Below are 26,187 nucleotides of genomic sequence, written 5' to 3'. Positions count from 1 at the left end.
TCTCCCCTAAGTTGGCAAGGTGGGTGGCAGTATCTGGGGTTGCTGTTTCTGGGATTAGGGGATGGGGTTGGTGCACAAAGTGTGCAGGGATAGCAGCCCCTAGTATTTTAAATAAAACTGTCTTCAACCTCTTAAACTACATGTTGCTTGTATTACTGTATAAACTTCGGTGTAGTAATTATCAAGAAAATTATTGCCATTATTGCAAAGAATTAGGAAATCTGCCCAAAGTGTGTGTTTTCTATACATAAGTTACGATGGTTATTGCTAAGGAAAAATGTAGCCATCTCATTCAAACAGATAAGCAGTGTAATTATCTATGTGCCTATTTAGAAACAAATCCCACCAAGTTCAATGCGGTTTACCCCTGGTTAAGTGGGTATAGGATTGCTGCTGCCAGAATACTGAATACCAAAGGAATACGTGGCTCTCCAGATGGAAGTTGTGGCTCATCAAAATATGGGAGGCCACAGGCTCACTAACCCTGGACTGCAGTGGCACATGAGGGCAGGCAGCATGGCATCCTCCCAGTGATGGTGAAGCTGCTGCTCACCAGCATTGGGATAGGGATAAGGTAGGGGAAAGGGAGCAGCAAGGTCAGGGGAGCTTTAGGTTGGGAGTGGCAGCCCAATTCAGGCAGATGCAGGACTACTGCCAACCTACTCCCCCAGTCTCTGCCACATTGCCCTGCTCTGCTCCATTTCCATCCTGGTAAACACAGTGTCACCACAAGGGTGCTGCTCAACACACACGCTGCCACTGCCCCAGACTATCAAAAGCAGATGTAGCAGAGGACACAGATGCTGCACAGTTGTGCAGCAAAAGGAATGTCTGTATGGTGCATGACTATACAATTGCACCTCATCTAATGAAATGAAACTCAGCTCTTACACGATTCAGGAATTTTGCCCATTATGCAATTGGTCATCACAGCACTGCGGTGCAATGGTTAGGGTGTTGGACTAGGACCTGGGAGACCATGGTTCAAATCCCCTCAGCCATGACGCTCACTGGGTGATCTTGGCCAGTCACTGCCTTTCAGCCTAACCTACCTCACAGGGTTGTTGTGAGGATAAAATGGGGAGGGGACAACCATATATGCCATCTTGAGCTCCTTGGAGGAAAGGTGGGATATAAATGTCATAATAAATAAAATTAAAATAAGTAACAGCTCAGCAGTTTATTTTATATTATTTATTTAGAGCAGGGACAGGAAATCTGTGGCTCTCCAGATGTTCTTAGACTACAGCTCCCGTCACTCCTGGCCATGCTAGCTGGGGCTGATGGGAACTGGAGTCCAACAACATCTATATGGCCACATGCTCCCCATCCCTGACTGCATTTGCACCCCACTCTTTAGCAATAACAATAAAAATTAGTAGGGTAGCGTACAAAGATCAGCAACAGTCCCTGCCCCCAGGCTTACAATGTAAAAGGCATGACACAAAAGGGAAGAGTTAGTGGGAGGGAGGAGAAAAAAGGCAAACCCAAGCATGAGTTCTTAGTTATAAAGTGATACCACTAGAGGAGATGGACTTGCTGCTGTGCGCTGCTCACAGCTGGAAAAACAAGACTAAAAACATAGCCTTGCATCCATCCTGATCTTCTCTTCCTTGCAGGGCAGTTGGTACTGATGGCCTCAGGGAAAAAAGGTCCAGCCCACCTGGCTAAAACAGAAGCAAGCAGAGGTAGTGAAGATGGCAGTCCTACTTTATTACAAAGAGAACAACTCTGGAACATCCATTAATTAGGAAACGGACGTATACTGAGACAGCAAATGTTTCTTGTTTGGCACTACCAGCAACAAAGGTGATTTTTTGCACCTAAATCAGACTGCTGAAATGAAGAAAGCTAACCAGGACTGGACTTCTGTGTGAAAGGACTGTGAGTTCAGTTTAGGTCTGGTACAAATTCCTAGGTTAGAATGTGCTTCAGGGGCATCTGGTCCTTGAATTCTAACTACATGTTTTGCACTTGGCTTTGATGAGTTGATCTTGGCATTTGGGGGAGAAGAGAGATGCGACAAACCTGAAGTCTGCCCACTACTGGTCTATGGTTTTAAAATGATGTGGAAGACAATGTGCTATCCCTAGGTTGCTCAGGTACAGCTACATGGATGCCTTACACCAGGTTTGAGGAACCTTTGGCCCACCAGATGTTGCTGAATTACAACTCTCATCATCCCTGGCCATTGGCCATGCTTGCTGGGGCTGATGGGAATTACAGTCCAGCACCATCTGGAAGGCCAAAGGTTCCCCACACCTGCTTTAAATCAAGCCAGTTTTTTGGGGGGGAATCATTGCTGGAAGCTGCACTTATGAACTGGGTCATATTACAACCTTCAAGTGTTTTACAGGCATACAGAGCTGTGGATGGCTTAGACCAAACAAACCAGACTTGAATCTAAACCACCACCTTTTCTTCACCCACCCCAATTTATCTCTATTTGCAAAAAGACGATATAGGAAAATAAAATCCCTGTAGTCCCTCCAAGTCAAGGTACAGTAATACCTATGGCCAATCAAGTTATTTTAGTAGCAAAAAACCACAAGGGCCTTTCACTAGGAGTAAAAATACAGTCATAATAAAATAACAAGTAAAGTAAAAGGTGAAAGATTTACACCATCTGAAGAGAAACCAGAGTATAAATAACAAACAATTTGTTGCTGTTGCATGATACCCACAAGCATTTTGCCTCATGGTAGGGCCAGTCCTGATCACCACCTGACTTGCCAACACGCGTGTTTACCATTAGCAATGTGAAGGTCAGGTTTCAAACATAATAGCCTGGATAGGATGTCCAAGTTCAGTAGACACATAAGAGAGTATTAAGGCAAAAGTGTGAAACCAGCACTGCGATAGTAGGAAAAAATGCACTTAGAAGTCCTTAAATCTGATGCACCGTTTGGCTGCTGAAATCTCATTGGACTTCAGTAGGATTCAAGCTGGCTGCATGCAGAATTGTAGTCAAAGGTGCTGTCAACGGTGGAGTCCCTGAGCAGTCCCACTGGTTTCAAGGAGGTTATTTTGGAGTATATTGACTGTAAAATGCAGCTTAGGTATAAACAAAAATTCTGTTTTGGCCACTGTTAAATCAGTAGCACAGATTCATTTTATCTGAAAGGGATTTGCACATTTGTCTATTTTATTTTTTAAAGCTTTGTTCTCTTGCTTTCCCTTTTGCGCCAAAGTTAGGCTAAGAAACCACTGGGACAGAGCAACTTCTAAAGAGATTAAAATGTCTATTCTTTTGTAGCAGATTTGTAATGTTTCAAGGTGCGAGCAGATGGATCCGTGGCCTTGATCCACCTCGGCATCCAGTAGTGAGGGAGCCAGTCGGAGCAGCCTGGAAAATGCTTCTCAAAGATCTGGCGGTAGTAGAAGCCTTCTTTTGTTTTAGGGGGATTGAAGGGGAATTTCTCTGCTGCCTTCTCCAGCAGAAAGTCGTCAACCTAGGGACACCAACAAGAAAGGAAATGTAAGCTGTGGGAACTGCACCATGGAGTCCTGTTTTTGACTAGTTAGCAAAAGCTCTAGTTTACGTCACTGTTTCAAATCAGTTTACCCCTTCTTGACAGATACAAAATAGAAGCCACCTGCCAGCAAACAAGAACCTATCTGACTTAGCTCATGAAAAGATGACTCTTTTGAGAGGACAGTCATATTGTTACTTTTCCCAGTCGCAAACTTGTTGGTCTACCTATTTATAGAAAGGCACAAGTGGAAACTATATGAGATCAAACACAATTGTGAATTTTCTAAACCCAGACTGGGGAACCTGTGGCCTTCCAGATGTTGCTGAACTAAACTCCCATAATCCATGTGCACTGGCCATGCTGGATGGGGCTGATGGGAGTTGGCATCCAACAACATCTGGAGGGCCGCAGGTTCTCCAGCCAATTTATAGACTGTTAGCATACAACCTTGATATTGGATGATCTCCTTTATCTTGCACAGAAGGTGCAATTTCTACAGCTGGCACAGACAAAATTTCCTATAAGACCTTGATTATCCATTCTCGGACATTATATGGGCTCTGTTGGAGCAGGGGATAGGGGGAAATGAAATTCTAGTGCATGGGTGGAGAGCCCAGCGGCCATTCCAGTGTTGCTGAACTATAACTCCCATCATCCTGTACCACTGGCCATGTGGCTGGGGCTGATGGGAGTTGGAGACCAACTCCTGGAGAGCCACAGCTTAATCACCACTGTTCAAGTCAGACTCTCCCTAGAAGAATAGCATTTCTGGTACTGTCCACTGATTTAATCTAGAATTATTATTTTTTTTGCAGATTTATAAACTACTCCATAGCCAAAAAAGCTACCGAAGCAGTGTACAATGAGACAAAAACAAAAAATTAAGTTTGCTGTTTACTTTTGTATAGAATACCCACATATCTGTAGCCAAACCAATCTCTTTTTGAATTTTAATCATATCAAAGTGCATCACAAAATCCTTCTCCAATCACATTGGGAGTCCTCCCTCCTACACCAACCCCAATCTAGGGTTTCCCCTTGATGAGACCTATTTAAATAAATCTTAGAAGGTTGCTTTGTTAGCAATATTTATATTTTTTAAACTATTATCCAGTAGCATTACATAACCGAGTTCTGAAACCTTGAAGACTAAGCAAGAAGTTCATACTTCTGGGGCAGATTTTTGTTTCAGACAAAGGAATCATCACCATGTCTATGTGCATGGGAACAATTTTAAGTGAGAGATGGGGAATCTGTAGCCCTCCAGAGTTTGCTAGAGTCCAACACCCAAACACTGGCAATGCTGGCTGAGGATGATGAGAGCTGGAGACCAACATCTTCTCAAGGGCTGCAGGGGAAGAGCTGTAGCTCACTGGTTCCCTCGTCTGAAACCCTGGGCTGGGAGAGACCCCTATCTGAAACCCCGGAGAGCCACTGCCAGTCAGTGTAGACAATACTGAGCTAGATGGACCAATGGTCTGACTCAGGATAAAGCAGCTTCCTATGTTCCCTGATTGAATAGCACTGTAGGTCTTGGATCCGTTTGTGGAGTTCCTTTTGCAACCCACAATGTAGGTATCTGAGCACTGCAGCTGACAGAAACATCCTTGGGTGTGATTTCAGAGCTATCGTTTCACGTATTACAAATGACTGGTGCATTGCCATTTTCATAAGAGGGCTAGCTTAGCTGTTTGAGTTTCAGGCCAAGATGAGTTCCAGATCTTTGTTCAAATCCCTGCTCAGTCATGGAGCTCACCAGTTGACTTTGGGTCAGTCACAATCTCAGCCTAACCTTTCTCACACAGTTGTTGAGAGGATAACAACAGAGGAGGAAAGACAACTCTGAACACCACTCTGACTTCCTAATAAATACAATCAGTGTATGAAGTGGTATATAATGATGTGAACTGACTGGAAAGATAAAAAACTTCTATAGGCTTTTAACTGTTTACATTAAACAGATATAGATTTTCTTTAACATGTAACAGTGTACCTGAATATCAATATAGTCCTGGAGTATTGAGAACCATGATTTCTTGATAGAAGTTAAGCCATCACTGAAGGCTTCTTTCGGTCTCCAGAGGATTTCTTTAGGCAACAAGTTGGTATCTTCAAAGGCCTCTCTTAAGAGATGTTTCTCAATTCCATTCTGTTAAGAGGTACCATAAATATCAGCCGCTAAAGCCTGACATTTAAAAGATATCTTCTTAAAAAAGAAGCACAACCCTTCCTTTCAGAAGCATTTCAGTTAGAAAGTGTCAGACCCAACACAGCATTTCAAGCATGAAGCTAGAGGGGCAAATTGCAAAGTCAGTCATATGGTTTCCTGGTATAAGGCTGGAATCAAAAAAAAAAATAAATCTCGTAGGTGAGACTCACTCAAGTCAATAGTATTTGTCATGAATGAGTTCATGAATCACAACTTAGGCCTGCAATTCTAAACATGCTTACTTGAGAGGGAGCCTCGTTGAACATAGTGGGGCTTAACTTCTGAGTAAACCTGTCCGGGATTGTGCTGTAAATTTCCTAACTTGGTTGTATGTGCATAGCTCACCTTTGGTATCCTAAGTTCTGCTGGCAAAGACAGGTAATAAGCAGTAAACTGGTGATCCAAAAATGGAACTCTCAGTTCTAGACTAAAAAGAGAAACAAGAAGGAAAATAAAGTTAAGAAAGGCTATAGCTGCTAGTAGTCAGACACAAGCAGAGAGCTCCCTAACTTTAATATTTTTGCTTGTATGAAACCTATACAGTTCAAAAGCTTGCCAGTTTGCAAGATTATAGACCGTGACACCTACTGGACAACATATCCTCTCTTATCTTTCTCAAACAATCGAAAAAAGCCTTAGTACATAATCATTTAATTAATGTTAAAGAATTCAGTTCAATTTAACTTTAACAGGACTGTAATTTGTTTTTGTTTTTTAATGGGGGGCTAGTTGAGGATAACTGAAAAAATAAAGGTACCCATCTGACGTCTAACTTTAGTAGCAATGACAATGGGCTGTATCTAACGTTCTCTGTCCTCAAGCATAAGGGCTCTTGCAGACGGGTGAGTTTTAATGTTGTGCCACAGGGGAATTCACTACAACAGTTGCATTAGTGGACATGTATTGCAAGAGAGATTGCACAATCCATTGTGCAACAAAGTAATCTGCAGCCTGCATATGCATTCTCTTGTGCAACAGTATTTTGCTGGTGCAAAACATTTCATATACTGCTAAGTGACTTTAGCTTAGCACTACATTGGATACCACCCAATGAATTTTAGTTTGGTCATATTGTCACTGCAATATATAAAGACCGGCAAAGTTTCATTACCCATGGGCAGCCGTTGTCCTGTCAGCACGGAGGACATCAAATAGGTAGAGTTCTCTGAGGAGTCTCTCACTTTCCTCGGCAGCTTCTTCTGGTGTGGGTGCCTGCAACAAAGACACATGAGAGATTACTCAGGAGCATTACTTATTTGGGCAGCTAACATGCACTGCGGGGTACAGGTCACAGGAAAAAACAACATGTGGCAGGGCTGTAGCTCAGGTCGCATATACACCATACATTTACAGTACATGGATTCTTCCAAAGAATCCTGGGAACTGAGGTTTACCCCTCACAGAACTACAAATCCCAGCACCCCTTAACAAACTAGAGTTGCCAGGATTTTTGGGGGGAAGTCACATGCTGTGAAGTCACTGTGGTGCGACCATAGTGGTAGAGCATGTGCCTTGCATGTAGAAAGCCCCAGTTTCAATCCCCGGCATTTCCAGGTAGATGAAGGAAAGACCCCTGTCTGAAACCGGAGAGTGGCTGCCAGGGTAGGCAACAGTGAGCTAGATGGACCAATGGCCTGATTCAGTATAAGGCAGCTTGCTATGTTCCTATGCTTCTTAACATGAGGAAGAGGTAAAACCCTATTCATGCTCAAAGGACTAGTTCTTCTGTTCCCTGTACTGCTCCAATAAGAGTTGACCGAGAAAAATACACATTGTCTCCAATGGTGGTTTTGCATTAGCAGAAAGCACCTCCACTCAGATAAGGTGGGGCAGCCGATATTTACTGATTCCCGCCCCCAGCTCTCTGTACCACCCAAAAGGTTACTCAGGGACAGACCCCCTGGAGCAGTATGGGATAACAGTGCTACAATAGGTATGGGTACTGGGGGGGGGAAGGTGCTCTGCTTTGTGGACAGAGGAAGCACTTTCTGCTAGTGCAAATACACTATTGGATACAACCCCAGATGTTTATTTCCTATGCCCGCTTCCTCCCTCCACCACCCACTTGTAGAAAGCAACAACAGGAAGTGTGCCAACGCTTCTCCTAGAATGCAAGAATGGTCCTGAAGTCTCACTTTTCCACGGGGGGGGGGGAACCACAAAAGCTTGATAAAAGGCAACACTTGAACGTGCACTAGATTTTTTTTCTCCCTTAAAATAACATTGACAATAATTTTAAAAAGCTACTGTTTATAAATACCAGTGCCTGGAACCTAAGATGGACATTTATTTCATGCCCTCTGAAAAACTGTGAACTCAGAAAGAATAATGGCATGCTCAGTCAACTCATGTATAAATATTCTTTTCCAGCAGGAGCTTAGAAATGCACTTTTAAAATGGTATTTTATTTCTAAGTCGATGGCAATAAAAGGCAAGCATCTGCCAAAATTACTTTATTTCCTCAAAGATATTCTTTCTTATCATAGTGCATTGATCCATGGGCAAGAATTAGCATCACTTGGGAAACAAACAGCATTTACCTTATGAAAATAGATATAACCTTGCGTCAGCTCATCTGAGCCTTCTCCTGAGAAAATGACTGTGCTGTCTGTTTTTTTTCTTATGTATTTGGAGACCAGATACATGCCTAATCAAGGAGAAGACAATTTCCAACTTTGATTACACGAACACAGAACTTGATGATGGTAAAACTCATTGCGCATTATGAATATTATTTATTTATACAACTTAATTGCCAAGATGGCTTCCAAGTGGTTTATAAATATAACAGCAATTACCAGAAACATACATAATTAAAAGAAACAACAAAACAATTTCATCAAAACATTAAACATCCACAATTAAATTGCCGCCCTGGGCTCCTACTGGGAGAAAGGGCGAGATATAAATCTAATAAACAAATAATAAATAAAAATGTACAATAAAACAAGCCCAATAAAAAAACACAACAATTAAAACAGTCAAAACAGCAATTTATACAATTTAAAACAGAAGGTTCAAGTCAGGAGGATCAGAGGCATGCTGGCCTAAACAGGTGTGTTTTCAAGAGACGGTGGAAAGCCAGTACTAATGGGGCCTCCTGTATCTCAGCAGGGAGAGCATTCCAGAAATTCGATGCCAACAGCGAAAAAATCTGTCTCCCTGATACCACAAGCTGATAATCATCAGGAATTAGGGAACAAGGATTAGGTCAACACGCAAGGAGGGGAGTGCATGACAAGTGCACTAGCTCCTCTCCATGCTCATCGCTGTTGCCCTTTGTGTTTTCCCTAGTGACTGTCGACAGCAGGGAAGCCCCTGTATTTGTGAAAAATCAAAAACTCAGTGCTATAAAATTGATACAACAAAACCAACCCTTATAAAGTATATCTTTCGCACTTCTTGTCAATTACTACATGTAGCCACTACATGGAGAAAGAGACTCTCTTTCCGTCTTTTTTCAGCCTTACACTTGCTTCCTGCAATATCTAGGAATAAAAGCATGTGAGGAAGAAAAAGGTTTGTGTGCCTGCCCATGCTGAGAAGAAGTAGCGAAGGAGGACCCCGGTATCTGCTGGCGGCTCCATTGATTCAAGATGTGATCAAAATGGGACTGCACATATATAAATAATGTGCTGGCCGGCAGTCTTAAGTCTGACAGGGCTTAGGGATATTGAGATGGAAACCCCAAATGGCTGAGATGGTTTGTCGTAAATCAGGGACAGGGAACCTGTGGTCCTCCAGATGTTGCTAGACTACAGCTCCTATCAACCCTGACCTCAATGGCCATGTTGGTTGGAGCTGATGGGGACTGGGAGCCCAAGAACAGCTTCCCCAACCCGGTTAGTCAGATAAGCTATACACCTATTAATTCCTTCCTATTTTATAACCCTGAGATATTTAGTCAATCCACCTAATATTAAAATGAGAGCAGCCTTTTCTGAGAAGCCGTTAACTGCTTTTCTCTTGGCAGATTTAGGGGTGCCCTTGAGACACTATTCCCAGAAGGATTGTTTGTTTATTTATTTATTACATTTATATACCACCTTTCCTCCCAAGGAGCTCAAAGTGGTGTACATGGTTCTCCCTTCTCCAGTTTATCCTCACAACAACCCTGTGAGGTAGGTTAGGCTGAAAGGCAGTGACTGGCCCAAAATCACCCAGTGAGCTTCATGGCTGAGTGGGAATGAACTCTGGTCTCCCAGGTTACAGTCCTGCACTCTAAGCATTATGCTACACTTACTTTTCTAATCCTCTACAAACACAGAATCTATTCATCTTGTTTATGAATTCAATATTTATAATGATCTTCACATTTCCTTTGTTACAATAGACAAAGGGAAGATTCTCCTTTGCAGAATTTACTAGCAGATTTCAATAAATGTGTTAACATTTAGAAACTGCCAAGTTTCTTGTCTTAGTCCTGAAGAAGGGTAGAAAAAAAATGAGTATACTTTTTTAAATACTCGTTTGTTTATTTATTACACTTATATCTTGCCTTTCTTTCATCATAGAATCCAAGGTGGCATACATGAGGTTCCCAGGTGGTCTCCCATCCAGGAACTGACCAAACCCAGACCTGCTTAGCTTCAGCCAGATGGTGGGCTCATGTGCCTCCAGACCATGCCCTGGGAACATTGGTTGTTGCACACTATTGCTTTATAATTGTTGAATGACTTGATATATAATGGTTTATTGCTATGTTACCACGGAAATGACCGACTGACTGTAGTCTCATTAAAATATAATGAAAAGCACTGGAACAGACGTATGCCCCATTTCCTGCACAATAGGTGTATAGGGCAAGTGGGATCTTGGAAATATTAATGTGTGTTTTTCTCTGGGTGGGGTGCGGAACAGAATTACTACAAGGTATTGCTTGCGAAAGCGTATTACCCCAAAATAATATGACTTGAAAAGGTCAAATTGCATTTCAGATTATTTGCATGCTGCATAGAATTTGGCACATTTCTAAAAAGATTTCTCACCAACTCATGAGGACTACTCTCTCTTATTTATAAAAAAGGGATTTTCCCCAAAGACATGGCTCCATGTTACAAGAAGAAAATGTGGGACCCAGACAGAAGTGAGACTGGTGCAGACATGGTACAGGGCATCGTCAAAGTTTGGGCTGTGTGGGTGTACCAGCAAGAGCATCAGATGGGCTCCGTCAGTGCATCCGTGCATCCTTGACCTCGCCACTACTTTGACCCAACTCCACACTGCCCCTGGAAACAGCAGTAACACTGCTGTCAGGGTAGCGGATCAATGCCCCCAATCCACTGTGCAAGCAACTCCTGGTCACAGCTACTGATTGACTGGGAGAGATGGAAGCAGGCCAAGAGCTTTTGATGAAGTTCTTATATGTTCTGTGCCAAGCACTACATCGAGAATTGCTATCTTTTCAATTTGCACCAGCATTTTAAGTCTTTTTTTTTTAAAAAAAAATGTATATCTTACCCACTGAAGCTCTCACGGTTGTAATGTCATATGTTTCCAAGGAAAATATGACATCTTCTAGTGCTTGAATCCCTTCTTCAGAATTAAAAATGACCTCGTGATGTTCACTTCCAATGTGAGCTGCTACCTGTTAATAAAAATTTATATTAAGTGTGCTATGAAGCTGCTGAGCTGGGGATCAGTGCCAAAGCTAAAGATGATGATGATTTAATAAATTTATACTTTGCCCTTCCTCCCAGAAGGAGCCCAAGACAGCAAACAAAAACACTAAAAACACTTTAAAACATCTTCATAACAAAAGACTTTAAAACATATTAAAACAAAGCATCTTAAAAACATCTTTAAAAAAGCAATTCCAGCATAGACATAGCCTAGGATAAGGATGCATCTAGAATAAAGATGCATCTAGAATGAAACGGGAGCTTATGATTAGGCAAGGCAGTGCATACTCTGATCTATTTTTTTTTTAAAAAAAAATAATTCTACCCCCAACTTATATCAATACTAGGTCAAGAAATGTTGGATTTTGAAATCTATGTTTTACAAATTAACTTATTTGATTATGTAAATTCATTTTGCTCTACTAGTCATGGGCCAATGAACTATGCAATGCACTGAAGCTAAAAGATGAGCTCAGCTGGATCAAACCCAAGTCCAGCATCCTGTTTCCCAAGTTGATGCCTCTGAGAAGCCCACTGGCAGGGCATGAATTCTGCCTGCCAGTCTGGGTCGTTCAGTGGCATACTGCTTCTGAATATGGAGGTTCTATTGGTACTTGGCCAGCCTCCATGACTGTGCCTAATCCCCTTTCAAAAAATAAAAGGACCATCACCACATCTTGTGGCAGTGAGTTCCATCAATTAAATTATGTACTGTGTGAAGAAGCACTCTTGTTTGTCCTGAATCTAACTATACAAAGCCATGAACAACTTTGGTCCAGGATACCTTAAGGATGGCCTTACCCCTCATGTCCCATGTTGATCACTGAGATCATCTAGGGGAGCACTACTAGTGCATCCCCCATGGAAGTGAAGCACAGCTCATGTCAACATGGAGTTGTGTCTTCAATGAAGTGGGACCAACTCTGTGGAACTCCCTCCCATTAGAAATCAAGCAAGCACCATCCCTGCTAAACTTCAGACACCAGGTTAAAATGGTTTTTATTTCAGGAGGCCTTTTGCACCATGAATATTGTTCTAATGTCTCTATTTTCTGAAGTTTTTATCTACATTTTAAATGGTGTATATTGTATGTTTTATTTTTTCTGTAAGCTGAATTGAGGCATATAGTGAAAAGCAGAGCATAAATTGTTTAAATAAAGGCAGTCAGTTTCACTGGGATTGCTCCATTCCTAAAAAAATCTGCTTTGGCTTGTGAAACTTCCATGAATCATTGGCCATGTACTTTTTCCTATCTATCTTTGTTGTCTTAAGCTCTAGAATCTTGCCTATTAAATAAAAAGAGTCAAGATTCTCCAGATGCTGCATCCTGTGCCCAATATCACCTACTATATATTTTGGAGGGTTGATTGTTTTTATTTTTTTGAACATCTCTTAATATACCATAACCAAATTTTGCATGATAGATCCTGAGATCAAGGAGCAGTTTTTCATCTATGTTTAGATACAACTGGACACCATATTGAATCAAGACGAAACCTTTCAAAACTGCACTGGTTTTAACTACTAATTTCAAAACTGCAATGTTTTTTAATTTCTTAGAATTCCCAGGTAATGCTGGTTATGAGGCTGCTAGTTCTCTGTATAGCTTGATCACAATATATTAGCAACAGGCAAATATTGAATGTGTACCTTTTGAATTACAATATCACTATACCTTTCTTGCAGCCAGCAGGTCAGGAGCATCTTCCATCCCAATCGCAAAGGTTTGCAAGGGATATGTAATGTTTCCTTCTTTCATCAGTTTGGTTAGCATTGCAGCAACCAAGCTAGAATCTAAGCCACCTATTAAAACATCATTAATGGTTATGTCTAACATGTTTAAAAACATACATGTAGCTGACATACAGAATGCACAAGTAAAAACAGAATAGGCTTACCTATTTTAGGTGGAACATACTAGCAGCAAAGCTTTAGCATGCACTACTAAACCTGAACAAACCCACCTATATAAAGTGAACATTTCATTGTGCTGGAGCTGCCCTGTATCTTCAAATATAATCTCATTCCTAGTGTTCACAGATCAGGGTGGCTAACCTGTGGCCCTCCAGACTACATCTCCCACCATCCCTTATTATTGGCCTTGTTGGCCGAGGTTGATGGGAGTTGAAAACTAATAATAATCTGGAGGGCCACAGGCTAGTCCTCTGTGCTCGAAGAGCTTCTCTGGCTTCCAGTCCATTTCCAAGGCCAGTTCCAAGTGTTGGCACTTACCAGTAAAACACTTCTTGTCTTGGGACCATGGCATCTGAAGGGAGGAATATCTACTCCCCTGTCAGCCTGTCCATGCACTCAGGTCAGTTTTAGAGACCCACTTCTTGATGCCTCTGTCATCTGAGGTAAGGCAGAGAGCAACTAGAAGACGGCTTCCTTCTTTGTGGCATCTCATTTGTGGAACATTCATCCCCACTCCGTTCCCACCCCCCAAAAAATTGTCCTTCACTTTTTTTTAACTGACTGTTCCCGAGGGTACCCCATTGTCATATACGTTTTTTTGGTGGCCCCCCAAAGATTTATCCATTAAAAAAATACTGTGGTGTGTGTGTGTGTTACTAACTGGTTCCATGGATCTCCTGCAGTGATTCTGTGATGCCAAAAGGTTTTTTGTGACCTTTCCCCAAGACCCACAACATGTGTTCTTAAAACAAAAAGGCCACACCTACTTATACAATTTTGCCCCTAGAGGGTTAACTATGGGTGAATGTGTTCCTTGGCCCCTATAGGACCTCTGATCCATGGTCAACTAAGGTTGTTTTCTGCAGTTTTGTTAATATATGACATGATGCCTTCTGCTACATCCAGCCACAAGTCCATAACAATCACTCGACAAGAAAATTATTGCATGCATTTTACAATAACTCTTACATGTTTCCATTAAATTGTTTCTAAATAAAAAAACATGCTGCTAAGGTAATAGGATCAAATGTAATACAAACATGTAGTTGCATTAGAGAAAGGCAATGGTAATAATTGCAATCCCTTATTTTTACCTGATAGGAGACAACCAATTCTTCTGTGTGCCATCAAACGTTTTCTGACAGCATTTTCAAACAAAAGTCGAATGTTGCTTTTCACCGTTTCGACATCAAAGCCTATCAGAAAAAAAATGATAAGCGTATTTATTTATAGCCCACCTTTTCTCCGAGAAGCTCATGGCGACATACAAGTCCCCACCCCCTTTTTTAAATCCTCATAAGAACCATGAGAGCAGTGGAGGCTGGCCATTGGGGCAAGTGGGCACTGCTCCACCAACCTCAATCTGCCCTCATCCAGCCCCTACCTGTCTGCCTTCTTATTTACATCTGTCCAGGATGTGGTGACAGTGTCAGTTTCTGCCTCCTTAGTCTCAGTGTTGACCTTTGTAGAACTCAGCAGGGAGGAGGATGGGGACAAAACTAGAACTAGTCTGGTATGCCTGTCATTGGCTTTGGCTCCACCTCCTGTTTGGGCTCTCTGCATTCTGCCCCACCAGTCTCGATGGGCACCAGCCACCACTGCATGCGAGACAGGGTGGCTGAAAGAGAGTGACTGGCCCCAAGGACCGCCAGTGAGCTTTCATAGCTCAGATGGGATTTGAACCTGGGTGTCCCCAATTACTCTGCCTGCACCACCGCACTGGCATATCAAATTAGACGAAACCTAACATTCTATAATCAAACAAATATTTTAACCAGCATTAGATCATCTAATGATTTTCTAACAATCATGTACAAAACCTCAAGACGGCATGTCCTAGAACAAAAAAGGATCAAAGAGTAAGCTTATCTCTTCATTGATGGAATGCCCCAATCTGAAGAGATGAAGAAGGCAGTTTTAGATTTGCTCTTACCTGAAGGGAGATTTTGAACTGCACTGTAGGCAGCGTGCAGAGGTTCATCTTTAGGGCTGTGAAATTTTACCACTTCCACTGATGCAACTTTGCCACTCGGCTTTAAATCCAACACTTCATAGTGTCCTGGAGGGAAAGGTTCCACTTTTGGAGCAAAGGACATGTTGTGCTTCAAGTTGATAAGACCTACATATATAACACCGCATAGAGGGTGGGGTGGTGGTGCAGAAGAATGATTACCTTTTCTCAGGGCAAGATAAAATACATGCTGGCACAGCATCAGAAATTTTCAGAACACCAACATTAGTCTTGAAATTAGGAAGATCGAACTACAGCTGTAAAGCAGGGGTAACATGGTGCCCTCCAGATATTTGTTGGACTATAGTTTCCATCATGCCTGACCATTGACCATACTGGCAAGGGCTTATGGGAGCTGTAGTCCAACAGCATCTGGAGGGCACCATGTTGGCTACCTCTGCTATACAAAGACATCTAATGAAGTCACAGTGATAGCAATGGGCAAGCTGGAAGCGTACTATGAGAGAGGAGCATTAAAAATATAAACAAGAGACACACATATAAAGAAATGGTAAATGATAATCAACTCTAGGCTCCTTCAGGAGGAAGGGCGGGATATAAACTCAATTAATAATAATTAATAATAATAATTGGCATTATTAGAAGGAATCTTATGTTGCAAGGGGACATAGCCACCCAAAGCACTTTCCTATCTTTTGCCCATTAAAAGGGTTAATTTTAACTCAAAAGGTCCAATCTGCATGTTTCATTTATTAGATGGGAAAACTACTGTGATATGCTTGTGCCTAGACAATTGTTGTTGTTATATGCCTTCAATCCGATTACGACTTATGGCGACCCTATGAATCTTTTTTGGATATATTCATAGGGTTTTCATGGTAAGAGGCATTCAGAGGTGGTTTACCATTGCCTTCCTCTAAGCCTAGGGCACCAGGTATTCCCTGGCGGTCTCCCATCCAAGTACTAACCAGGCCTGACCCTGCTTAGTTTCCGAGATCAGATGAGATCAGGCGTGTTCAGGGTAGTATGGCCGTAGGCCTAGACAATACAGTGTCTAATAAAATGCTGTCAAATATATTGCATAAAAGCCAGCATCCATTCTACTTGCTTCTGCACACAAGTGTGTGCTACTTATATCCTGGAGTTCAGCTTGCAGAACATTTGGTCATCAGGGCAAGGTTTGACCAGACAAACCGTTTATGCCATTTTTGACATGAGACACAATCTGTATCAGAATTACCTGCTGCCTGATAACCACACAAGATAAATACTGTAAGATGAACACATCTTTTTATCTTGTATTATAGGCTTGGTTCAGTTCACTGCAGGTACAATACTCAAGAAAAAAGAGATCCCGACACAGTATAGCACAGTTGCACTTCTCTTTATCCTCTGCAGTGTGCCTACACTGAGCACATTGACTCAGCATTATTATTATTTATTATTATTATTTAATTCAATTTTTATACCGCCCATAGCAAGGCTCTCTGGGCGGTGTACATTGGATAAAAAATATATATTTACATTCAATTTAAAAACCACCCGATCATCAAATCAACAATTTAAACATACAACAAAAGTGAGATTAACATAATAAACCCATATTAAATACAAATCAAAAGTAATTAGAAAAAAAAAGATGAAACATATAACTATCTTTACAAACATTAAATACAAATACTAAAATACTAAAAATATTAAAATGCCTGGGCAAAGAGGAAGGTTTTCACCTGGCACCGAAAAGATAGTAAAGTAGGCGCCAGGCGTACCTCGTCAGGAAGGGTGTTCCATAGTTCGGGGGCCGCTACTGAAAAGGCCCTCTTTCTTGTAGTCGCCTTCCGGGCGTCTTTCTGAGTAGGCACCCGGAGGAGGGCCTTCGATGTTGAGCGCAGTGTACGGGTAGGTTCATATCGGGAGAGACGTTCCATCAGGTATTGTGGGCCCGTGCCGTGTAAGGCTTTATAGGTTAAAACCAGCACCTTGAATTGGGCCCGGAAACATATAGGCAGCCAGTGCAAGCGGGCCAGAATTGGTGTCACATGTTCCGACCGCTTGGTCCCGGTTATTAATCTGGCCGCTGCATTCTGCACGAGCTGCAGTTTCCGAACCGTCTTCAAGGGCAGCCCCACGTATAGTGCATTGCAGTAGTCCAATCTTGAGGTTACCAGAGCATGGACAACTGAAGCAAGATGTTCCCTGTCCAGATACGGGCGTAGCTGGGCTACCAGCCTAAGTTGGTAAAAAGCACTCCGTGCCACCGAGGCCACCTGCGCCTCAAGTGACAAGGACGGGTCCAGAAGGACTCCCAAGCTGCACACCTGCTCCTTCAGGGGGAGTGTAACCTCATCCAGAACAGGTCGAACATCCAACTGGTCAGGGGATCCATTTACTAACAACATCTCAGTCTTGTCTGGATTGAGCTTCAATTTGTTCGCTCTCATCCAGTCCATTATCACGGCCAAGCATCAGTTTAGGACCTAGACAGCCTCACCTGAAGAAGATGAAAAGGAGAAGTAGAGCTGCGTATCATCAGCGTACTGATGAGAACGCACTCCAAAACTCCTGATGACAGCACCCAGCGGCTTCATATAGATGTTAAAGAGCATGGGGGACCGAACTGATCCCTGCGGGACTCCATATTGGAGCGCCCAGGGTGTCGAGTAGTGCTCCCCAAGCACTACTTTCTGGAGATGACCTGCCAGATAGGAGCGGAACCACTGCCAGGCAGTACCTCCAACTCCCAAATCCGCAAGCCTCCCCAGAAGGATACCATGGTCGATGGTATCAAAAGCCGCTGAGAGATCAAGGAGAATCAACAGAGTTACACTCCCTCTGTCTTTCTCCCCACAAAGGTCATCATACAGGGCGACCAAGGCTGTCTCTGTACCAAAACCGGGCCTGAAACCCGATTGAAATGGATCCAGATAATCGGTCTCATCCAAGAGTGCCTGGAGCTGGGATGCAACCACCCTCTCCAGAACCTTGCCCAGGAATGGCACATTTGCTACCGGCCTATAGTTATTCAAATTATCTGGGTCCAGGGAAGACAAGCATGCTAGACAAGAGGAGGCTTCTGATTTCCTTCCATATTTCTGGCAAGCCATACCCTACTCTGCTGAGTCAAGGAGCACAACAGGGGCAGAACAGAGACAGAGGAAGAGGGAAAGAGTGAAAACTGGTGTTATAGGGAACAGCCATATTAAATCTGTTCATGTCCTATGTATTTCTATCATGGGTTTAAAAACACATACCCTAGAAAACTAAAATGTACACCAAAACAAGATCACAGAATAATTATTACAATTACTTTCAAAAACTCATTCTTTTTGTGGGATGGTTTTGCTTTCTCCTGAAAGCTGTCATGTTCTGCTCAAAACAAATTGCCAGCTGACACTTTCTGCTTTATTTAACACAAACATACTTCCTTAAAAGTGGTACATTAACATATCTGTTCAAAAATTTAAATTTTAAAAATTTAAATTAAAAATATTTTTTAAAATGTGAATTAGGTTTATTTGTGGGATCAAATAAAAATTTGTGATTTCAAAAGAGATTCAGAGTTTGAGGTTACCTTTTGCTTCAGAGCAGACACCCAGGAATCCATCATTAGTCAGGACCTTGAACAACGGTCTGACTCCGTATGTATCTCTTCCCAGAAACACTTTTCTGTTTGCTGTGTCAAGCAAAATGAATGCAAATACACCATCTAGCATGGAGGCTGTTAGCTCTATCCCTCCCTTGTTGTAAAGATGAAGAATAACCTCGCCATCTACTAAGGTCTGGTAATCAAATCCAAACTGCTTTTGCAGCTACAACAGAAAAGGAAATGAGTTTTTAGAAAAAAACAAGTTCACATTCAGGCACATGAAAATAATGCATTTTTATATCCCCAAAAAGGGAATAATTATACATTAACATTAGAATGCTGTAGATTAGTTTTGTCAATAAATGCCTGACGGATGTGCAGTCGTATCTGGAGCATACCATTTCACCACATGACCAAGTAGAAAAGTGAACTAAGGGGCTGTTGTCTCAGGATAACCAACTGCGTTAATAACCCTTGCTATATATCCTTATCCTACAACATTTCACAACAAAATGATTTAAATGTGTTTGGAAAGGTGCACTTTTGAAGGTTAAAAAACACACAAAACACTGTCCATACTTTTACTGATTATTTTAAACATGGAACCAAAGCAAAAACATTTCCCAGGATGATTTGGCAGATTTTTTTAGATCAGTAGTCTCGCATTCACCCATGTAATACCAAAGATAAAAATCCCACCAACTTTAGTGCAGTGAGGACTGATCCCAACAGTATCCCCACAATATTTTGCACCCTCTTGCATTCTAGTCTCAATGGAAGCAACTGCTTACCCAGGTGAGACACTGAATAAAAGCCAAATCCTCAAAATGTAGAGTCAGCCAAGTTCCCATTGTCATTTTAACAGGGATCTGACTGGCTATGCACTGCAGTTTTAAACATTCAGCAAAACTATCACAATTTTCTGCTAACATTACATTTCCTATGAGCTACAATGGAACTTCTTGAATATACAGACTTTATACTGACAACTTGAAGCCTGGTTACCTGAAGGACTGTCTTGTACTATACAAGTCAGCCTGAACCTCCTGATCTTGACCGGAGGTCTCCCCCAAAATTTACCAACATATGAGCCTAGATGGGTGGTATGGTGAAAGAGTCTACTTGGCTGTGGCATTTTGTGAGAGAAACGAAGTCCATGAATGCATGTAAATATAGGTTGACTGTGATACAGGTAAGTTAGAGGATATGGAATGTATGTAGCTGTTGAGAGAGTGGATTTTTCATGACATACACACACATACACGCACACACACTGTATTTTGTTTTATACATTTTGCAGTATTTTTGTTTGTTACAGAGAAGCCAAATAAGACATCAGGCATTTAGCATTGCCAGTCCATGCTGTGAAACACCCTTCCAGCAGAGATTCAGCAGGCATCCTCGTTTTTTACTTTCAGGCATCTCTTGAAGACTTTTTTATGCTAACAGGCCTTTGCAGCTATTTAATTTCTTTTTTTACTAGCCAGTCACTTTAATAACTGATCTAACAATGTTTTGATGCTGTACACCATCTTGATATTTTATGATATGGCAGCATAGAAATATTATATAAATAAATAAAATAAGTACAAAAGGGCAGAAAAAATAGCCCAAAATTATATGCCCCTGAGTAGTTATTGAAATTTCTCAAAATTAATTGAACCAAAATATCATACATTAGTATGATATCAAAATATCATACTACACCTGTCACTCAACACGGAAGCAAACAAATCCTCAAATAGGGCTTATTCCAAGCTCCTTACACATGTCCCCCTAGTCAACTACCTCCAACACCTTTTTCCATCATTTTTTCTCCCAGCTTTATACAAGAGTTAAGCAAAGGCACCAAGCTTGGCTATTTTGTAATCCCTCAGAGAGAACCCTTGATCATCATAATTGTTATTACAACATTTATATCCCACTTTTTTCCAAGTAGATCAAGGGGGCACACATGGTTCTCCCCCTCTCCATTTTACCCAAACAACAACCCTGGAAAGTAGGTCAGGCTACAGACAAGCAACTGGCCCAAGGTTACCAAGTGAGTTTCATGACTAAGGCTGCAATCCAATACACTTACCTGGGAGTAAGTCCCATTGAACCAGTGGAGCTTACTTCTGAGTAGGCACGTATTAGATTGCAGCCTATGTGGGGATTTGAACTCTGGTCTCCCACATCTTAAATTTTACCTCTCCTAGAGCTACAATTTCCAGTACCTTTAAAAAAAGCCTACCGTTCCCAGGTTTCTTTTGGGAAAATGTTTCAGATGTGCTTTAAATTGTATGCAGCCACAACACACAGGTCAAACAGAAGTGATGCTTGATATATTCTAGAGGTCCTAAACTGGCCACCCAAAATCCCCAAGCAGTGGAATGGGAAGCATTTATAGACAATGAGTTATTTATTTATGGAATGTATATGCTGCCTTTCAGCTCAAAGCCCTCCCAAAGCAACTTAAAAAAACTAGCTAAAACAACATAAGAAATATTTTGATCATGCAAAGCAAGCCCACTAGGACAAGAAAACACTATAAAGACCACTAAAGCAGGCACAGCTTATATCCAGTTTTGGGGGGGTTTTTTACCTGTTTGAAATTATAAATTTCTCCATTGTAACACAGCCACAAGTAGGGAAATTTCTTCACCCTTAGAGGTTGCATCCCATATAGCTGGTCAACAATTGCCAGACGGTGGAAGCCAAAGCAGCAGTTGGTGTATCCATTGACATTCTCAAACCGAAAAGCATCTGGGCCTCTGTGGGCTATTTTCATAGCACAGAGACACTGAACAGAGAGGCATCCGTCACTTCCAAAAAGGGCCCAAATGCCACACATGGTGGTATCTACTCAAGGCTGTTGGGAAAAGAATATGGTTTAGTTATTTTTATTTTATTTATTTATTTAATTTAATTTATATACCGCCCTAAGCCCAAGGGCTCTCTGGGCGGTGTACATGACAATAAAACAATCAGAAAATATATAAATACAATAATACAATGGAATCAAACCAAACAGACGTAAACAAAAATCAAAACAGCAGCGAAATACATCAATAAATATTAATAATACACATTAAAATGCCTGGGAATATAAAAAGGTTTTCACCTGGCGCCGAAAAGATAGCAGCGTCGGCGCCAGGCACACCTCATCAGAGCAACCATTCCACAGTTCGGGGGCCACAACCGAAAAGGCCCTATTTCTAGTCACCACCCTCCGAGCTTCTCGATGGGATGGTACTCGGAGGAGGGCCTTAGATGTTGAGCGCAGTGTACGGGTAGTTTCATATTGGGAGACGCGCTCCACCAGGTATTGCGGTCCCATGCCGTGTAAGGCTTTATAGGTCAAAACCAGCACTTTGAATTTAGCCCGGAAACAAATAGGAAGCCAGTGCAGACGGGCCAGAACAGGTGTTATATGAGCGGACCTTCTGGTCCGCGTCAACAATCTGGCCGCTGCATTCTGGACTAACTGTAGTTTCTGAACTGTCTTCAAGGGCAGCCCAACGTAGAGCGCATTGCAGTAGTCCAATCTAGAAGTTACCAGAGCATGAACGACTGAGGCGAGGTCGTCACTGACCAGATAGGGATGTAGCTGGGCTACCAATCGAAGATGGTAGAAAGCATTCCGTGCCACTGAGGCTACCTGAGCCTCAAGAGACAGGGAAGGGTCGAAAAGAACTCCCAAGCTATGAACCTGTTCTTTCAAGGGGAGTGTAACCCCATCCAGAACAGGGTGAACATCCACCATCTGGGCAGAGAAGGCGCTCACTAACAGCGTCTCAGTCTTGTCTGGATTAAGCTTCAGTCTGTTAGCTCCCATCCAATCCATTATCGCGGCCAGGCAACGGTTTAGTACGTTAACAGCCTCACCTGAGGAAGATGAAAAGGAGAAATAAAGTTGCGTGTCATCAGTGTACTGGTGACAACGCACTCCAAAACTCCTGATGACCGCACCCAGCGGCTTCATATAGATGTTAAAAAGCATGGGGGACAGTACCGATCCCTGTGGGACTCCGCAATGGAGAGTCCAGGGTGTCGAGCAGTGTTCCCCAAGCACTATCTTCTGTTGACGACCCACCAAGTAGGAGCGGAGCCAATGCCAAGCATTACCCCCAACTCCCAACTCCGTGAGTCTTCCCAGAAGGATACCATGGTCGATGGTATCAGAAGCAGCTGAGAGATCAAGGAGAATCAACAGGGTCACACTCCCCCTGTCCCTCTCCCGACAAAGGATTATTATTATTATTATAGTTTATTTCTATGCCACCTTTTGGCCAAAAAGCTCTCAAGGCGGCTTACAAAAAATAAACACAAATACAGAATACATGTCAAGAAAAACAGTACAATTTACAAAAATTAGATAAAGTATTAACTTTATTAAAAAGCAGCAATAACAACTTTCAACGACAATACAATAACAGGCAACACTTTCCTAATACTTTCCTAATAAATTCCTAATAATTAGATGATGTCTACTAGTTACAGCCAATAACCTCTAGGACAGAGGTGGGGAACAGTTTTCAGCCCAAGAACCACATTCCCCTCTGGACAACCTTCCGGGAGCCACAAGCTAGTGGTGGGCTGGGCCAGAGGCAAAAAGGGGACAAAGCAATACATGTCCCTCTCCAACCAGGCAAGCAAGAAGCATCGTCAGAGTTGAAGAAGACTTTCCAGCCAGGCCAAAACACTCCAGGAGAGGTGCAAAGCAGAGCCTAAAGGATGTGACTTGGGGAGAGTCCTGAGGATCAGACAGGGAAGCTTGGGGGCCACATTTGGTCCCAGAGCCTGAGGTTTCCCATCCTTGCCCTGTAACACATGCTAAGAGCAATAAAGAAAAAGGTTGCCAGTGCCTGCTGGGGCTCAGGGTCCTCTCACTTTGTCTCAGATGCTCATCTACGGGAATTAATACAGCAAGGACAAAAAAAAGAGAGAGATCATTAAGGGTCATTAGAGGCTGCTAGAATATGGCATGAGGGAACTATGTTTGATGCTTAAAAAAAATGCAGCCTTGGAAGTTATTGAATAAAGTTATTTTTTTCATGCAAGAAAATTAAAGGAGTTGCATGACTATTCATGCTATCCCAAGTTTCACCCTTCAGACAATTATGGACAACATCCAACCTTAGTCATACACAGAGTATGACTCACTGAAATCACCAATTCCATTAGGATGTACTCCAAGGATGACTAACGCAGGATAGCACCTCGTCACTCCGACCCCATACATGAGCGCAAGTCCCATTGAACTCACTGGAACTTATTTCCAGACTGCAGACATGTACAAGACTGCACTATTAAAAGAACTATCACGCTGCCAGTCATCTTAAATAAAAAAAAGGGGGGGTAAGGACAGGGTGAGCAGTAAACGACAAGGTTTGGAATACATCTTAATTTTGAAGACAAGAAAGGCTGACATGTGAAGAGGGCAGAAGACAAGAAAGTATCCCTAGGGCAGAATTCTACACTTTTGACAGTGTCTTTTCCCAAACTACACGGAAAGGAGTCTAGCAATTTCACAGTTCTGTACACCTCACCTGTAGGAGTTAAGCAGGGATGGGGAACCTGTGGTCCTCCACATGTTCTTAGACTCAAACTCCCATCAGCCCCAGCCAGCATGGCCAATACTCAGGGATGATGAGAGCTGTCATCCAACAACATCTGGAGGGCTACAGGTCAGCTACCCTTGAGTTAGAACTACAAGAATGTCTGACATAGTCAAAGGTTGCACTTCTCCTCCTCTCCCCCCACCTTTTTTTTTACCTGGAAAGGTTCAGGACTAATACCCCAAGTACTTGTAAGAATTACGTGACAACCAGAAATTCAACAGGTGCAGCTTTCATCACCATACAGTGATGGAAGAATGCCCTCCCCTTTTTTGCCTGGCAACATCCTGGACTAATACCCCAAGTATCTGTAAAAGTTGCACGACAACCAGAAACTCAACAGGTGCAGTTTTCCTCACTATAGGTGATGGAGGAATACCCCCCCTTTTTTTTTGCCTGGCAAGATCCTGGACTAATACCCAAGTAACTGTAAGAGTTGCACCAGAAATTCAACAGGTGCAGGTTTCCACGCCGAACGACGACAGAGGCTCACATCCTGTCATGCAGCTGTTAACGGTACAGGGGGCCTGCTAGCAGAACAAGGTGGGTAGCAACGAGATTACCTGATACAGCTCGAACTTCAAAAAAGTGCCCCCTCGTCTCTCCGTTACGTGCCGATGATCCGGCACCGAGAAATGAAATGCTTGGTTCGCAGGCCAGAAGAGACTGTGTTACAGACCGACCGGCTCTAGTGCTGAACCTCGCGCTGCTTGCTGAGCTAAACGGGAAGGAAGAAGGAAAGCGGAAGCCGCCCTCTGTGTACGACAGAACTGGGCAACCCTTCGCTGGCTTCGTGTAATACAGAGCCGGATTTCATCAGCCTGCGCTCCGCCCTCTGCTGGGGCATCCCAGCTCGGTGGGCTGATGCAATTGACGGTCTCGGCAGGTCTTTTATTACCTGTTGCATTCTTACCCTCCCCTTTTCACGAAGCTGCGCACATATTCTCCCCGCTTTTAACCTCACAACATACCTGAAAGGTAGGTTAGAGAGCGGAAAGGAGAATGAGCAACTGACATGTATTTATTACAGCTATTTATAATATCCAACAACCCTGCGAAGAGGAGGGGGGAGAGAACAGTAATTGCTATTTATGTAGATTTTTACAGTTATTCATATTCATATTCCACCTTTCAGGATACAAATGCGTCCAAAGTGGATTACAAATACAGTAATACCTCAGTTAATGAAGTACATGCATTCATGGACATTACTTCTTTAATGGAAATTTGGTACCAGAGGTAGGAGTAACAGGGAAAGAATAGGTTCGTATGCCATAAAAAAGAAGAGCAATTAAACATATTGCAGCAAACTTTTTATTCAGAACTAACAATATGTATGTCTGAAATGAAACAACCGGGTCAGGTAAGCCTTGCTACAGACCCCTTGAAGGCTTCTTCCAAAATGCATCCAGGGATGCCTGCCTTGCCTTTTTTCTTTATCATGAAGCATCTTGCCATAGCAATCTAAAGCGTTGAGCACAGTTCTCTCAGTATACTTGAGCAGGCAGACAAGGGGCAGCCACAACCACACTCTGTGTTTGGTCTCTGTGTGTGTGTCTCTGCCATCCTCCCGTACACTCAAGCAGACATGTCTGCAGTAAACAGTGCTTTCTGGGCACCTGAAGCTCTGTTTACTGCGGGGGGGCCCTGTGCCACCTGGCAAGGAGCACGTTTCTAGCTACGCTTGAGGGAGCTGCTTGCAACACCTGCAATCCAGCAGACAAGCAGCCACATTCTGACTATGTCAGAGTGTGTGCCATGCCCCCCAAAAAGACTTTGTTAAAAGGAGCTTCTTTCCTGGAGGATTTG

At 42.6% G+C, this 26,187-nt stretch overlaps 1 protein-coding gene and 1 non-coding gene across 2 annotated transcripts; both read right to left on the bottom strand.

The window, feature by feature from the left end:
- Positions 1–239: 239 nt before the first annotated feature.
- ASNS (asparagine synthetase (glutamine-hydrolyzing)) lies at positions 240–25,225 on the bottom strand. Its single transcript, XM_061587072.1, has 12 exons — positions 24,942–25,225; positions 21,363–21,629; positions 18,764–19,001; positions 15,154–15,339; positions 14,315–14,416; positions 12,982–13,109; positions 11,146–11,272; positions 8,226–8,332; positions 6,797–6,897; positions 6,031–6,112; positions 5,470–5,625; positions 240–3,452 (listed from the first exon to the last, which is right to left on the bottom strand). The coding sequence occupies exons 2-12, from the start codon at positions 21,609–21,611 to the stop codon at positions 3,243–3,245; spliced, it is 1,686 nt and encodes a 561-aa protein (XP_061443056.1). The 5' UTR covers positions 21,612–21,629; positions 24,942–25,225; the 3' UTR covers positions 240–3,242.
- Positions 16,112–16,230, bottom strand: LOC133365689 (5S ribosomal RNA). The gene has a single exon (XR_009758286.1). It is a non-coding gene; the product is annotated as a 5S ribosomal RNA (ribosomal RNA).
- Positions 25,226–26,187: the final 962 nt, after the last annotated feature.

Source organism: Rhineura floridana, chromosome 10 (assembly GCF_030035675.1).
Source record: "Rhineura floridana isolate rRhiFlo1 chromosome 10, rRhiFlo1.hap2, whole genome shotgun sequence".
NCBI lineage: Eukaryota > Metazoa > Chordata > Lepidosauria > Squamata > Rhineuridae > Rhineura > Rhineura floridana.
Note: the sequence above shows the minus strand (reverse complement) of the source record. Positions and strands in the feature narration are given on the sequence as shown.

Coding starts and splice junctions, on each gene's coding strand:
- ASNS (XM_061587072.1), bottom strand. CDS start 21,611: ATGTGTGGCATTTGGGCCCTTTTTGGAAGTGACGGATGCCTCTCTGTT. Junction 6,113..6,796: donor AGGACAACGGCTGCCCATGG/GTAATGAAACTT, acceptor TTCTCTTTTTAG/TCTAGAACTGAGAGTTCCAT. Junction 3,453..5,469: donor AGGACTATATTGATATTCAG/GTACACTGTTAC, acceptor TGGTGTCCCTAG/GTTGACGACTTTCTGCTGGA.